Raw genomic sequence first — 14011 nt, 5'->3', positions numbered from 1 at the left:
TTTTCTGTAGGAATATAGAACCTAGTTACTCCTTTATAATCAGTTAACGCATCTGACAGATTATTTGCTAGTTTTTGCAAATTTATTATTTTCTGAATTTCTAGTTCAGTTTGATTAGTACGTGGATCACGATATTTAAGACCTTTTTCATCCCATGAAATTTCCTGGCATTTCTTCAAAGTTGGACTTGTTTCTCCCCATGCCGGGAAATGGTCTTCATCGAAGACACAGTCAGCATACCGAGTAGTAAATAGTTCTATAGTCATGTGCTCTAGGTATTTAATTATGGATGGGGAAACAAATCTCACATATATACCTAATTTTCGTTGAGGGCCCATCGAGGTATGTTGTGGAGGTGGTATGGGTACGTAAACCACACAACTAAAGACACGCACGCAAATGAGAAATGTTTGGCTCATGGTCGTACAAGTTGTAGAGAAGAAAATTCATGATATGTAGTTGACCAGAATTGTATTAAATCAATAGCATGCAATACTACTTGTCCCCAACATGTAACTGGTAGACTAGACCGTTGCAGTAATAGTTTAGCTGTTAGCTTAATCATTTTGATAAGGGATTTAGCTAAACCATTCTGTGTGTGGACATATGGTATAAGATGTTCCATCTTAATCTCCATGACCATACTATAAACATCAAAAAGCTAACGAGGTGAATTCACCAGCATTATGCATTCTTATGTTCTTAATAGGATAATCAGGAAATTAGGCATTCAACTTAATGATTTGGCTCATGAATTTTGCAAATACCATATTTCAAGTGAACAGCAGACACACATGTGTTCATCGGGTAGAAACATCAATGAGGACCATGAAATATCGAAATGGTCCAGAGGAAGGATGAATTGGTCCACTGATATCACCCTATAACCTTTACATGAAATAGGTGATTCAAAACCAATCTTAGGACGCGAGGGCCGAACAGTAAGCTTTCCCTTTGCACAGGGAACTCAAGTGTAATCTTTTGGAGAAAGAATGTTTGTCCTACATATCATAGTTTGCCTAGGGTGACCTAAGTAGTCATGCCATAGACCAAAATAATGTGTATTTTGCAGCTTTACTGCGAGTGCAACGCAGGAGATTTGAGGCCTGATATAGGAATAATATAGGCCTGAAGAAAAGGAAGGAAATTATTCAATTTCCTTTTTTTTTTTGTTATTGATTGTTTGGGACGACAACGAATTCCATATTGTTTTAGTTTTAGTTTATATGTGGAAACTGTTAGACCGAATATCTTTGAAACTAAGCAAAGTTCTTTTAGATTGAGGGAATAGGAGGTTTTTTTTTTTTAAACAAGTACCTTTAGGTAATATGAGTGTCGCTCTTTCAGAGCCCACAAAGAAAATTCTATCATCAGCAATAGTCGAAATATTGTCAATGTGTGGAGTAATTGTGTGAAAAAATTTCCTATCTGTTAGGATAATGTGAGTGGTCGCGCTATCAACTAAGCATAGGGTTAATCCATATCCTATTTTTCTAAAAATAAAGAAAAAGGGAATGTGCATCAATAAAATGCTTAAGAACGATCCACTATATGGTATATATGAATTCACATAGGAGGAAAGAAAAAATGAATTTTCAATCATGAACATGCTCGCAAGCTTGAAATAGAGGATGAATGTTCTTAAAGGGAGGGAAAACGGGATAATCACTCCTGATCTCCATGTCAAATAATTGCTTCCATCCAGGCAAGCTCAGTGAATACATGTTTCGCGATGGCAACAATAATCTATAGTATTCAAGCTATATATACTAATCCCGATTAATCTTGATGGTGTAAATCTAAAGCCTAATTTTATAATTCGCATAAGAGCAACAACAACAACAACAACAACAACAACAACAACAACAACAATAATAATAATAATAAATGTAATATGCGAATGTAAATGTAATAGGCATATGAACTCAAATATGGTGCAATGCAACAAATAAAAATACCGAATTAGCAATAGAAAATTTTGCCATTATTAATAAAATTATTAAGAACATAACGAACACTATCAATATGACCAATATTAATAATTTGAATAATAATAATATAATCTGTAATTAAAAACATACCCAAATAAAATATGTGGATAAATATATCACGAAAAAGATGGGCCCATTGAAATAAAGATGGCATATCAAAATAGGCCCAATTTTATTTTATGCTTAAATGGACCAGGTCTGGCCGAAATGGGCCAGACCCAGCCCAAGCCATTAACCCACCATATAACATGAACACCATATGCATTAACCTAGTAGTCAGATAGTGAGACATAAAACGAGATAGACGACGAGAGAGAGAGAAACACACATAAGCAAGGAGATCACCAGCTACCACCATGATCAAAGCCACCATCACCACTCGACGTCGCCGATCAGACCAGAGGTTTCTTGCGTTGCCCACGTCGAAAACCACTGCCGATCGCCATTATCGCGACCACCATCACTACGAACCCATCAGTGGTAGGCCCAGCTTACCCCAGGCTGAGTGTAGCGCGAGGAGAAGCCTGCAGGCTTCCCTCGATCAAGAATCTGAGTGGGGAAATGGGATTCCCAAGAAGATTCCCTAACCCACTGAGGAGTCAGAAGGTGAAAGCACATATCGCACCCCGATGGTAGAAGGGGGTCGCAATGGATTCACGAGCCACTCTCGTCCCCTCCCAAACGAGAGTGGCCCCACCCAATGGCTAGGCCAAGAAGGCGGATGATAAGATCGCTGAGTTGCTCCAATGGAAGGAGCGAGGTCACCTCCCAGGGGTACCTAAGATCGTGGTGACCCCACCATTCACCCAAAGATAATGAGGGAACCCCTCCCTCCAACATCCAACCCCTGAGCGTCAAGCGTTTCAACGGCTCCGAAGACCCTCAGGAGCATATCATGGCTTACTAGGCCACCATGATGCTAGTAGGATCCTCTGAAGCGGCAATGTCTAGGGCTTTTTTCTCTACCCTGGCAGGGCAAGCTCAACTGTGGTTCACTAACTAAAAGGGTAATTCTATTGATTCTTTTCATGACCTAGCAGTGAAGTTCATTACCCATTTCCTGAGAGGAAAAAAGGGTCAAAATCACTTTATGCACCTCATTACCGTGAAGCAAGGGGGAGAAAAATCTCTAACAGAATTCCTAGTCTGCTGGCGAGTGGAGGAGGCAGACGTAGAAAACATAGATGATAAATCTGTTGTTGTGATGTTTATAGATACTCTAAAGGCAAGAGAACTTTATAAGAGTTTGAGGCGTAAGACTCTGTGTACATATGTCGCCCTCATGGCAAAGATTGACAAATACGGAGAGGCTGAAGAAGCAAACAGACTCAAAGGAGGAGGGGAGGAAAACCTCGCGAAGGAACCCGTCAAGAAGAAAGTGACAAGCCCGCCAGTGGAAAAGAGTCCCTTGAGTAAAGGGGAGGTTGTGCCTAACAGCAGCCCTAGAACCCCGTAGGAATCCAAAAGGGTGTCGTTCCCTTGGGCCCCTCATTCTCCTTAAAGCAAGCCTAGCGAGATATTGGCATATGCGGAGGAATGACAAGTTGTGAAAGCCTCTAATTAGGGTTATGTAGCGGTCCCTGACCAGGGGAAGTATTGCTGATACCACCGCCGATATAGGCATAACACAGATGAATGCCAGGCTTGGCGAAGGGAGATAGAGGCTCTCGTTCAATCCGGCTAGCTGAGAAATTTCATTGACTGGAATATGATGCATCATGGGAATATATGGAAGAGGGAGTCGGCCGAGCGCCCTCTCTATCTTACTCCGCCCAGAGATAAATCTGCCAAGGAGTCCACAGATAAGGGCAAGCGCCTAGTCATAAATGTGATTTTCGGGGGATGGTCTCCCGTGGGGGTCAAAGAAGAATACGTAGGGTCGGTGGAGGAACCTCTTGTCCATAGGGAGCAGCGACAAGAGAGTATTACCTTCTCGGATAGCGACCTCCCGGGTAAGGGAGTCTTGTCCCGAGATGCCTTGGTCATCTTGATGGGAATAAACGGAACTAAGGTGAGACAGGTCTTAGTGGACACAAGGAGTAGTGTAAACATGATGTACTATGATGTTTTCATGAAGCTAGAGTTCACCAAGGATCAACTCCGACTAGTCAAAACTCCACTCGATGAGTTTACTAGGGATATTATTGAAACTGAAATATGCATACGATTGCCTGTGGAATTAGGAATCCTCCCGAACATAAGGGAAGTAGAGATGGATTTTGTTGTCGTCCGATTAACCTGCGCCCACAACATCATCTTGGGGAGGCCAGGACTAGCGGATGTAAATGGAATCATTGTAACACCCCCAAAATCAGCCTATTGTTTTTTCATTTTCACCAAACGATTAAGTAATTATTAAAACAAAATTTAGAATGCGAACGCTTTTCAACTTAATTGAGAGTATCACCGTCACACTTAGGTAACCAACAAACCTAATTGCTAAGGCTAAACCACAAAACAATCCATAGTAACAAATCTAAAATTCATAATCCTTAAGGAAACATATTATCCCTTATTCAAATTTATCTAAGTCCGAAAGAGATAAAAGTAACTATTACACAAACTTCTTCAAATCATGCTAACGCTCTCATCCAGGCTAAGCCTTCATTCACTTCCTGCTATGCCAAGCAAAGCAAAATAACAGCAACATAAAAGAAAGAGGGGTACGGTTAGCAAAACTTGCCAAGTAAGGGACAACATGCCCTTAAAATAATTTAGAAAAGAAGTTTACTCAATCCTTCAAAAGTTCGGTTGCTTGTACCTTTACTTCAGAAAATAATGTTATAGATAAATATACCAAAAAGCATATGGAAGTACATCACACACAAATGGGACATGGTCCTTTATTCTTAGGTTCTAGTGAACAAGACCAACATGAACACTCCACACATTTTCCGTTTCTAATGGAAACTGGACTCTAACCTTAAGTGTGCACACCCCCGAGTGAGGATTCCAAGCCTCACCGGGAAGTTACCATCCTTAGTAGCTAGGATATGTTTCTACTGACTACCCTATACATTAGGGGTACATAGACCCATCTCAACCAACAGAACACAACATGGTGCCCTAGTACCTGTGGATTGTTCCTACGAGTACTCCAGAATACAAAACAAGCTTTAACATTGATCATGCTCAAAAAACTACTTTCCAATCAAAACTTCCATAAGTTTGAAAATCTTAAACTCGCTTATTATCATCATAATAATTTTGTAAAGTACAAAAATCATATATTAGTCTTAAATTAACCTCACAAAAATGATATGTTGAAATAAATACCAATATGTTACTCTTTCCCTTGAAATCATTCTTAGAAATTCATTTCTCAACTAGAATAGAACAAAGCTCACATTGTGGTCAAATTGTACAAATTTGACGTTTATACACTTTGAACTCAAAAAGAAGTCTTAAACATACACATCCTTAAGAATAATATACTACAATAATATATACAATACAATATATATATATATATATATATATATATATATATTATAAAAAAAAACTTCGCACGTACATACTACAACTTTTGCTAATCAACATATGTGTATAATAATATCATAAAAAATTCATAGTAATTGAATTTATCAAATTTGAGTATTAATATATGTATATTCTACAAAAAGAAAACAAGTACAATACTTGTATACAATTATATATATATATACGCAAATACGCACACACACACGCACACATATATATACCGTATTATATTATATAAAATAACTAGTGTGTGTGTGTGTGTGTGTGTATATATATATATATATATATATATATATGAAGAATGTAATTTTATGCTACCACAATAATATGTACACATACAAAAATTCAACTATTTATCCACACCAATCAAGTATTCATATAGGTACGTAAAACATACACATATAATTTATGTAATTTACAATAGATTATACATATATATGAAGCATATACACATAATTTATATATATGTATATACATACGATAATATACTTAAAGAAATTCCTCATCAAATATGCTTATACATTATGTACGAAAAGAATAAATTTTTTTTTATATACATGTACATAGAAATTTAATCCAAGGTATACATACAAATACACATTTAATACCTACTACTATTTACATGAACTCATAAGTATACTACACATATTATGTATATACATGAATTCATACGGATCATATATATATATATACATATACATATTAAACCTTTTTTTTATAATAATAACATATATACGTATAACTAATAATTTAATAAAAAATATATATATTTTTTCAAATTATACGAACCATAGGCATACAGTCAAAATTTCATGTATTCATAATCCAAATCAAGAGATAGCTACTGTTGGCACTGAAAATTTAAACAATATTGTTGGGCCGTGACGGATGATGGGTTATCAAATTAATTACTTAATTTTGTTAATTGGACTAATATTTATTTAATTGGGATGATTTAATGGCCCAATAAATAATTAATTGGTTTAATTACTTAATTAAATGTAATTGGATGTTAGATTGTTCGGCCCCAATTGAAAGAATATTTAATTGAGTTGGACCAGACTATTGGATCAATTGGACTACCCAAATTGACAGGCTCGGACTTGGTTTGGCCCATCGAAAATACATGTGGATCATATAATTTTGGGAAAGATGTGGATATTATAAATTGGTTCATAAATATAAAATTATGAACTTGGACGTGATGGTGTCCAAGTACATTCCTTCTATTTAATTCAAAATATTAAATTAAATACAAAGGGATAGGGTTGTTAGATTTTCTCTACACACCCACCACTATAAATAGTGGTTCCATTTTCAAGGGATGGAAGGCACTGAAGATCAGAAGACTTTGAAGCTCTAAAGATCTGCATCTCACCGGGAGGACTCGCTTGCAATTCATTTGCACGAAGGACTCGCTTGCAATTTATTTGCACCGAGCACCTGCAATTATTTGCACCAAAGGATTCGGCACGCCTCCAGTTCAGCATACTCTGAACTCAGTCTACTTCCAATTCGGCATACCCCGAACTCGGCATAACTCGGGATAGCTCAGCATAACTCGGCACGCCTCCAGTTCGGCATACTTCGAACTCGGCACAACAAGGCACGCCTCCAGTTTAGCATACTCTGAACTCGGTCTACTTCCAGTTCAGCATACCCCGAACTCGGCATAACTCGGGATAGCTCGGCATAACTCGGCACGCCTCCAGTTCGGCATACTCCGAACTCGGCACAACAAGGCATACTTCCAGTTCAGCATACTCTGAACTTGGCACACTTCCAATTCGGCATATTCCGAATTCGGCACACTTCAAATCGACATACTTCTAGTAGAGAATCAGAGGACTTCTATACAGAGATTGTATCACTTTCGTTTGATATATACTACTTATTGTAACCGATATACTTTGAATTTTGAATATATACAATTCAAGTTTTTCGCGTTTACAGCTACAATTTCATATGCATATAATCTACTAGATGTAGAAATTCCTATCATGAAAATTCTACGCAACTCAAAAACACAAATTTTAGCCTTACACCAAAACATAAAAATTTAAGGACAAGGCATAGATAACAAGCCCACTTACTTGGAAGGCTAAATTTCTCCTTCAAAAATCTATAGTTCAATCTCCTCTACCGTCATCATCAATCCACCAACACAATATAAATACACATAAGCATACAAAAATAATATAAAGTTCTATCACTTAAAACTACCCAAAAATAATAAATAGAAGCTAGAGACTTACTACAAGGGACTTGATCTGAGATCCTCACACTTTGAAGAACAAGAAAGGAAGATATTTTTTTTTCTATTTTGGCAATGAGAGAAGAGGAAGGAAAATGGAGAATTTCTCTACATCTTCTAAGTGGAAATTTTGGCCAAAACGAAGAGCAAGAGAAGAAGAATATGAACACCAATATTTAAGCTCATGATGAAGGAGTTAAAGTGGGAGGTTATGGTCTTAATTGATCAATAGTGCCATAGGTTAGGGTAATGAAGGGATGGGTAGGAATTATTAGGTATAATAAGTATATTAAATAAATATTATTATATACATATATGTTATATATATATATATATATATATATATATATATATAAATTAAGTATATATATGTATTAGTACTATAAAGTATATGGTACTTTAAATAATAATTAAAATATACACCAAGATAGTATAAAAATAGTAGGTCCAAATGAATATGGCTCATAGGTCAAATGAATATGAAGAAGGGAATAGGAACCCAATGAACATAGCTTAAAGGTCAAATGAATGTTGGGGAAAGAATAGGAATGACATCGGGAGTTCAAATGAGTTAATATTGGGAACAGAAAATTTTGAGTATTACAATCTACCCTCCTTAACAGAAAGCTTCGTCCCCGAAACAGTCCTATCTTAAAACTAAGTCTAAACAAATTTAGACTGCTATTTTAAACGCAATACTTAATTACGGAGTGAAGTGTTAAAACATACCCTCCTTAAAAGAAAATGTCCTTGTAACTTGAAACAAGCAATCAATCAAAGCACATAATGATATACCTAGAAGATGCACACTCTCGGGATGCAATAGCCAAAATCACAGGTAGCAACTTGCACATAAAACACCAAAGATAATCAATTAGAAAAATTAAGCTCACAACCTTACCGTGAAGTTCAATCTTAGGTACTAGTCATATTCTTAGACTTCTTTTCCTAAAAGATTATTAACTCCTAGAATTCCAACCTAGGCTCTATCACAACCTAGGCTCCCAACACTAGTACAAAACTGACAAAAAATATAGGACAATTTGCGTCCGATGTTGAAACTCCAGACGTGTAAAGTGACGCGGTGACATTTTTGTAATTAAAATATCCACTCTTTAATTTTTTTATTTTTTTAAAAGGACCAGCTGCGTCCGAAGTACCTACTTCGGACGCAACTAGTCCCTAGGAGGGTTGTTATGCCGTGGACCCAGGTCCAAGGTGGACCTGGGTCTACATTCACATACACTATACTCTACATTCACAATTTGTAAACTCCACATTCACACATTACAGGATTATATGTTTAGTAACTATACTCTACATTCACATACATACACTATACTCTACATTCACAATTTGTAAACTCTACATTCACACATTCAAAACTCTATATTCACATGTCCTATACTTCACATTCACAACTTGAGAACTCCACATTCACACATTACAGGGCTACAAGTTGCTAGAACTTCTTAACTCTATTACAGATTCACACATGCATAACTCTACATTCACGATTTCTATACTCCATATTCACAATTTGAAACCTCCACATTCACACATTTTTGGGCAACTCTACATTCACACAATCATAAATATACATTCACTATTTCTATACTATATATTCACACTTTGAAACCTCTACATTCACACATTTTTGGACAACTCTATATTCAGCAATATGTTTACTAAAAAAAGAAAGAGAGAAAGAAAGAAAGACAAAAACGACGTAGTTTTGGACCCAGGTCCACCGCATAATTTGCCATCCCTAGGGTTACACCAGCTGCCTTTTATTTAATTGTTTATTTTATTTTTTTTCAAATACGGCGTTTTAATTTAGATCTGGATCGGGGATCACTCAGACTCTCACGCCATCGTCTTCAACCTCCAAACACGCCATCGTCTTCAACCTCCAAACACGCCATCGTCTTCCCCACATAGACACCGCCGCCGTCCTCCGCCTCACGCCCAGTTGCCGCTGCTCCTCGCCGCCAGACGCAGCCGCCGGTCGCCCCGCTCCTCGCCGCTGCTGCTCGCAAGGAATGTAAGACGCACCAGCCCGAAACCCTCGCCGCCTTCCACAGCCTCCCGTCGCCGCACGCCGCTGCCCTCGGTTGGCGCTCGTCACTGCTCGTCCTCGCAGTCTGTCGCCGGTCTGCTCGTCCTCGCCGTATAGTTCATGTATTAATTTATATGTGATTGTAGTGTTGATTAAATCCCTAGATTCATGGCAAAATGGCAGAGATGTACATTTTCGTAAGGTAGATTTGTTAATTCAACGCTTTTTCAGTTGTCTTGTTTTGTTATTCGCTAAGATGATTATCCATCCATGAACAGTGGAAAATCTGGCAAAAGATGGTGCAAAAATGGTGGTTATCAGTAATTCTTCAAGGAGGGCATCAGTGACCCTGGAAAAGTTAAAGAGTCTTGGATTTGATCCATCTCTCTTTGTGGGTGCAATCACAAGTGGAGAATTGACCTACCAGAACCTGCAGAGGTTACTAATTTTAATTGGAGTTAATTGACTAGTATAAATTGCATCATATTTAGACCAATATTTTGTTCCCAATCTCTTGTTTAATGCAGGGTTTGCATTTTTCTTATGATGAAATCAAAATTATCATTTCATATTGTGAGATGGATGTGCCTCACTCAGTTTCTAGAACTCTATGATTGTTTATGATGAGAATTATTTAGTCATGCCTACAAAGGTTTTAAGTAATGAGATACCTCTTTTGTGATGATTAAACATTTGATTTTTCAACTTATTTATTCCATCATATGACTCAATATCAACAATTGACAACTTTTCTCATTATTTATACATTTATGTAAGCAACTGAATGGTTTCTTCATGAAATCTATTATGCATAGGAGAGACGATCCATGGTTTGCCGCACTTGGGAGGTCCTGCATTCGCTTTACTTGGAATGATAGGGGGGGCTATATCTCTTGAGGTATGCTAAATTTGTAAGTTTCATTGAAGCCTTAAATCCAACCTGTGACTTTTATCAGCAAATGTGAGAAGGTTTATTATAATCTAATGAGCAAAGATAAATTTGAAACAAAGTTGAGAAAGTATCATTGGAATTTCGTAATCAGTGTTTTCTTATCAATCTCGAATACATGACATGCATCTCCATTCCTATATTATGACATTATGCAATGTTGTAAACTGCACTTATGTCTAGGTTCCAATTACTAAACATGTCAGAAGCACTTTTACTTCAGGGCTTGGGGTTACAAGTTGTGGAAGATGTTCAAGAAGCTGATTTTATTTTAGCTCATGGCACTGAGGCCATTGGGCTTCGTTCTGGAGTTGCACTTCCAATGAAGCTTGAGGATCTTGAGAAAATATTAAAGAGGTGTGCAGAGATTTAATACTTTAATCTTGAGAAAATATTAAAGTAGGTTCCTATATTAAAGCTTGTTGTTCTTGTTTTCTGATAATTGTGGAAATGATGTGATTTCTCTCTCATTAACAATGCAGAATTCTTTACTATAAACATCACTTAGTTTTATAAAATGGACCCAAATAAGTAAATTTATGCTGCTGTGTATTTAGATGAAATTCTTTCCTGTTATCTTGTTTGTATGATCATTATGACACTTTTACTGACTAGTCCTATTTATGACACTTACTATTGCATCTTGACTCTTAAGTGGATTCTTAACTCTTAAGATGAATCCATGAAGGCACTTATTATTAACTCACTTGTTCAACTTAAGTTAACATTATTTTGAGCAACTTTAGATCAAAATTTCAGTTGCTAGTTCTGATAGAGTTCCTTTATTACATGGAATATACTGAAGCTTGCACTTTTAATGTCTATCTACTGTTGATAATGAAAATAAAATTGGAGTTTTATAATGTAGATAGATTTGAAGTTCTGCCAGCTTTGGACCAAAAAATGGGTATTTCTTTTGCTATTGGTTGATAGAATGTTTGCTCAAGTGTTGCTTAAGGTTTGTATCATCTGTTTTATTATTGATATTATTATTTGCTTATTTCTAGGCTTCAAATTTTAATTTTTCAAGTCTATTCAATAGTTCACAAGAAGCTGTTAGTTCTGATGAGTTATTGGAGGACAGTGAGGCTTTTGAGGTCTGCCCGGAGAGTGTTCCCGGAGAAATGGGGAGTTCTGCAGAGAAAGTTGTTGCTTTTATCATGGTAGGAGGACCAACCAAAGGTATGGCTAGTAGTAATCAAGATTCTGGTTTTTCTTTGTGGAATTAATGTTGCCCTATTTTTCAATTTGTTTCAATTCTGCTAAATGTGTTGTTTATTTATGTATAAAGTTTGATTCATTTTTCAAGGATTTGAGTGTAAGTTTTTTTTTTTTAAAATCAATTCTGTTAAATGTGTGGTTTGTGTAGAAAGTTGGATTCTTTGTTCATTGAGAATGCATTAAAAGAAATGGGAAGGACAGATTATGATGATAAAACTGATGAATTGGTGCATAAGGCTAATGGTATTTTCTTAAGAAATGTGGCAGCAAGAGGGAAGAGTGGAGTTGGGTTTGAGGAGTGAGTTGCGTGGTGAGAGAGATAGAGCTGAGAGTGCTTCTGTTGGGCTGTGGCATGGGATCTGTGAAGGGAGTTGAAGGGCAGTGGTGCACTTGTGATTGTGCTGCTGTAATTTGATGATGGGAAGTGGCTGAAATGAGGTAAAAATTCTAAGTAATAAGTTAGAAATATTAATACAGAACAATGGTTTTCTCTCTGTTCACTCCACTTTAAGTGATGAACATTGTAATTGAACAAGCTAAAATTCAGTGTCCTTGTTACAAAATTTTATTTTAGCCATAATTGCTTTTAATCATTCCTTTCTAGGGTTTAGTGAGTATGTGTATATCAATTTTGTACAGGAAAAAAATTGTATTTTATTATTATTATCAATTTAAATTTTTATCAAATAATTTTTTTTAAATAATAATGACTATCTGCGTCTGGAACTAGGCAGTTCCAGACGCAGATAGTCTATTTTTAAAAAAATAAAAAAATAAAAAATACCAGCTGCGTCCGGAACGCAGCTGGTGACTATCTGCGTCCAGGGCAACACCGGACGCAGATAGGCCGGACCAATTGCGTCTATGGCATATGCGTCTGGAGTACTCCGGACGCAAAACGTCCAAAACTCCAGACGCAAATGCTCCTTTTTGTACTAGTGCAACGATTCAAGCTGCTCTGATATCAATTTGTAACACCCCCGAATTCAACTACCAGGCTTACTATCAATAACACTAATATAAATAGAGATTTAATGATCAAAGTAATATAAATTCCAATTCTCTAAGATCCAAACATAAAGTCCAATCTAGAGATAATGTCTTAAACGGGTGTTACTATCACATCTAACCCAACTAGTTAGATGTAAGGCTAATCTAAAACAAAATAAACATAGTCATCAAATCATTAGTCTTCTTCAAAACATATTGTTTATTCAACCCAAAATACATAGAAATAAACTAGGTCTCGAGAGCCAATAAAAACTCGTCCTACCGCTCTCAATCCAACATAAATCATCAGTTAACCGCTTTATTGTTGTTGTTGTTGCTTGTTTGAGTAGCAGGGGATAACTAATGAGTTATGCTGGATTGACAGCGATAGGACGAGCTGCTATTGGCTCTCGAGATCTAGTTGATTTCTATGTATTTCGAGTTGAATAAACAATATGTTTTTAAGAGGACTTATGATTTGAGGACTACGTTTATTTTGTTTTAAATTAGCCTTACATCTAACTAGTTGGGTTAGATGTGGCGGTAACACCCGTTTGAGACATTATCTCTAGATTGGACATTATGTTTGGATATTAAAAAATTGGAATTTATGTTACTTTGATCATAAAATCTCTATTTATATTAGTGTTATTTATAGTAAGCCCGGTAGTTGGATTCGGGGGTGTTACAATCATATCGATGAAACACTTGAGCTTGGAATTCCACACTCCCAAAGGGATTGGAGTGGTGCGAGGGGACCAACAGATGGCTCGTGAATGCTATTGAATGGCTTGTTAAAGAATAGGGGAAGAACAACTATCGGTAGGGAACGAGTAAGGAACAACCCGGAACCAGACAAACTTGGCATAAGGGCCAAATAAACTTGGAGCAAGTGAGGAAGATTCTGCACGAATAAACCTTTGAGGTATTTATATACGACTTGTACATATGTTCTCTTTATCTTCTTCAATAAAAGCCCATATATGTTTCCACAACTATAACTTCCTTACTACTAACTTGGTATCAGGCCAAAACCTCAAAAAAAAAAAAAAAAAAAAAAAAAAAGG

General features: G+C 36.6%; 1 protein-coding gene across 9 annotated transcripts in view; it reads left to right on the top strand.

Annotated features, from left to right (window-relative positions):
- The first annotated feature begins 9566 nt into the window (after positions 1–9566).
- LOC116032021 overlaps positions 9567–14011 on the top strand; it is a 21087-nt gene continuing 16642 nt past the window's right edge. For 2 of the 9 annotated variants that reach the window (XR_004100710.1, XR_004100711.1), the window contains exons 1-5: positions 9567–9986; positions 10063–10222; positions 10600–10682; positions 10957–11090; positions 11741–11915. Coding sequence is in view for 1 of the 9 variants with exons in the window: in XM_031274408.1 (XP_031130268.1) it covers positions 10656–10682; positions 10957–11090; positions 11818–11915 (259 nt within the window). In the remaining 8 variants the exon portion in view is untranslated. Of the gene's footprint in view, positions 9987–10062; positions 10223–10599; positions 10683–10916; positions 11091–11601; positions 11692–11740; positions 12535–13602; positions 13870–14011 lie in introns of those variants that run through there. The other 7 variants (XR_004100706.1, XR_004100709.1, XR_004100707.1 and 4 more) reach the window with 7 other exon arrangements.

Source organism: Ipomoea triloba, chromosome 10 (genome assembly GCF_003576645.1).
Source record: "Ipomoea triloba cultivar NCNSP0323 chromosome 10, ASM357664v1".
In the NCBI taxonomy this organism is placed as follows: domain Eukaryota; kingdom Viridiplantae; phylum Streptophyta; class Magnoliopsida; order Solanales; family Convolvulaceae; genus Ipomoea; species Ipomoea triloba.
The sequence above is the reverse complement of the archived record's forward strand: the minus strand, read 5'-3'. Positions and strand labels throughout refer to the sequence as shown.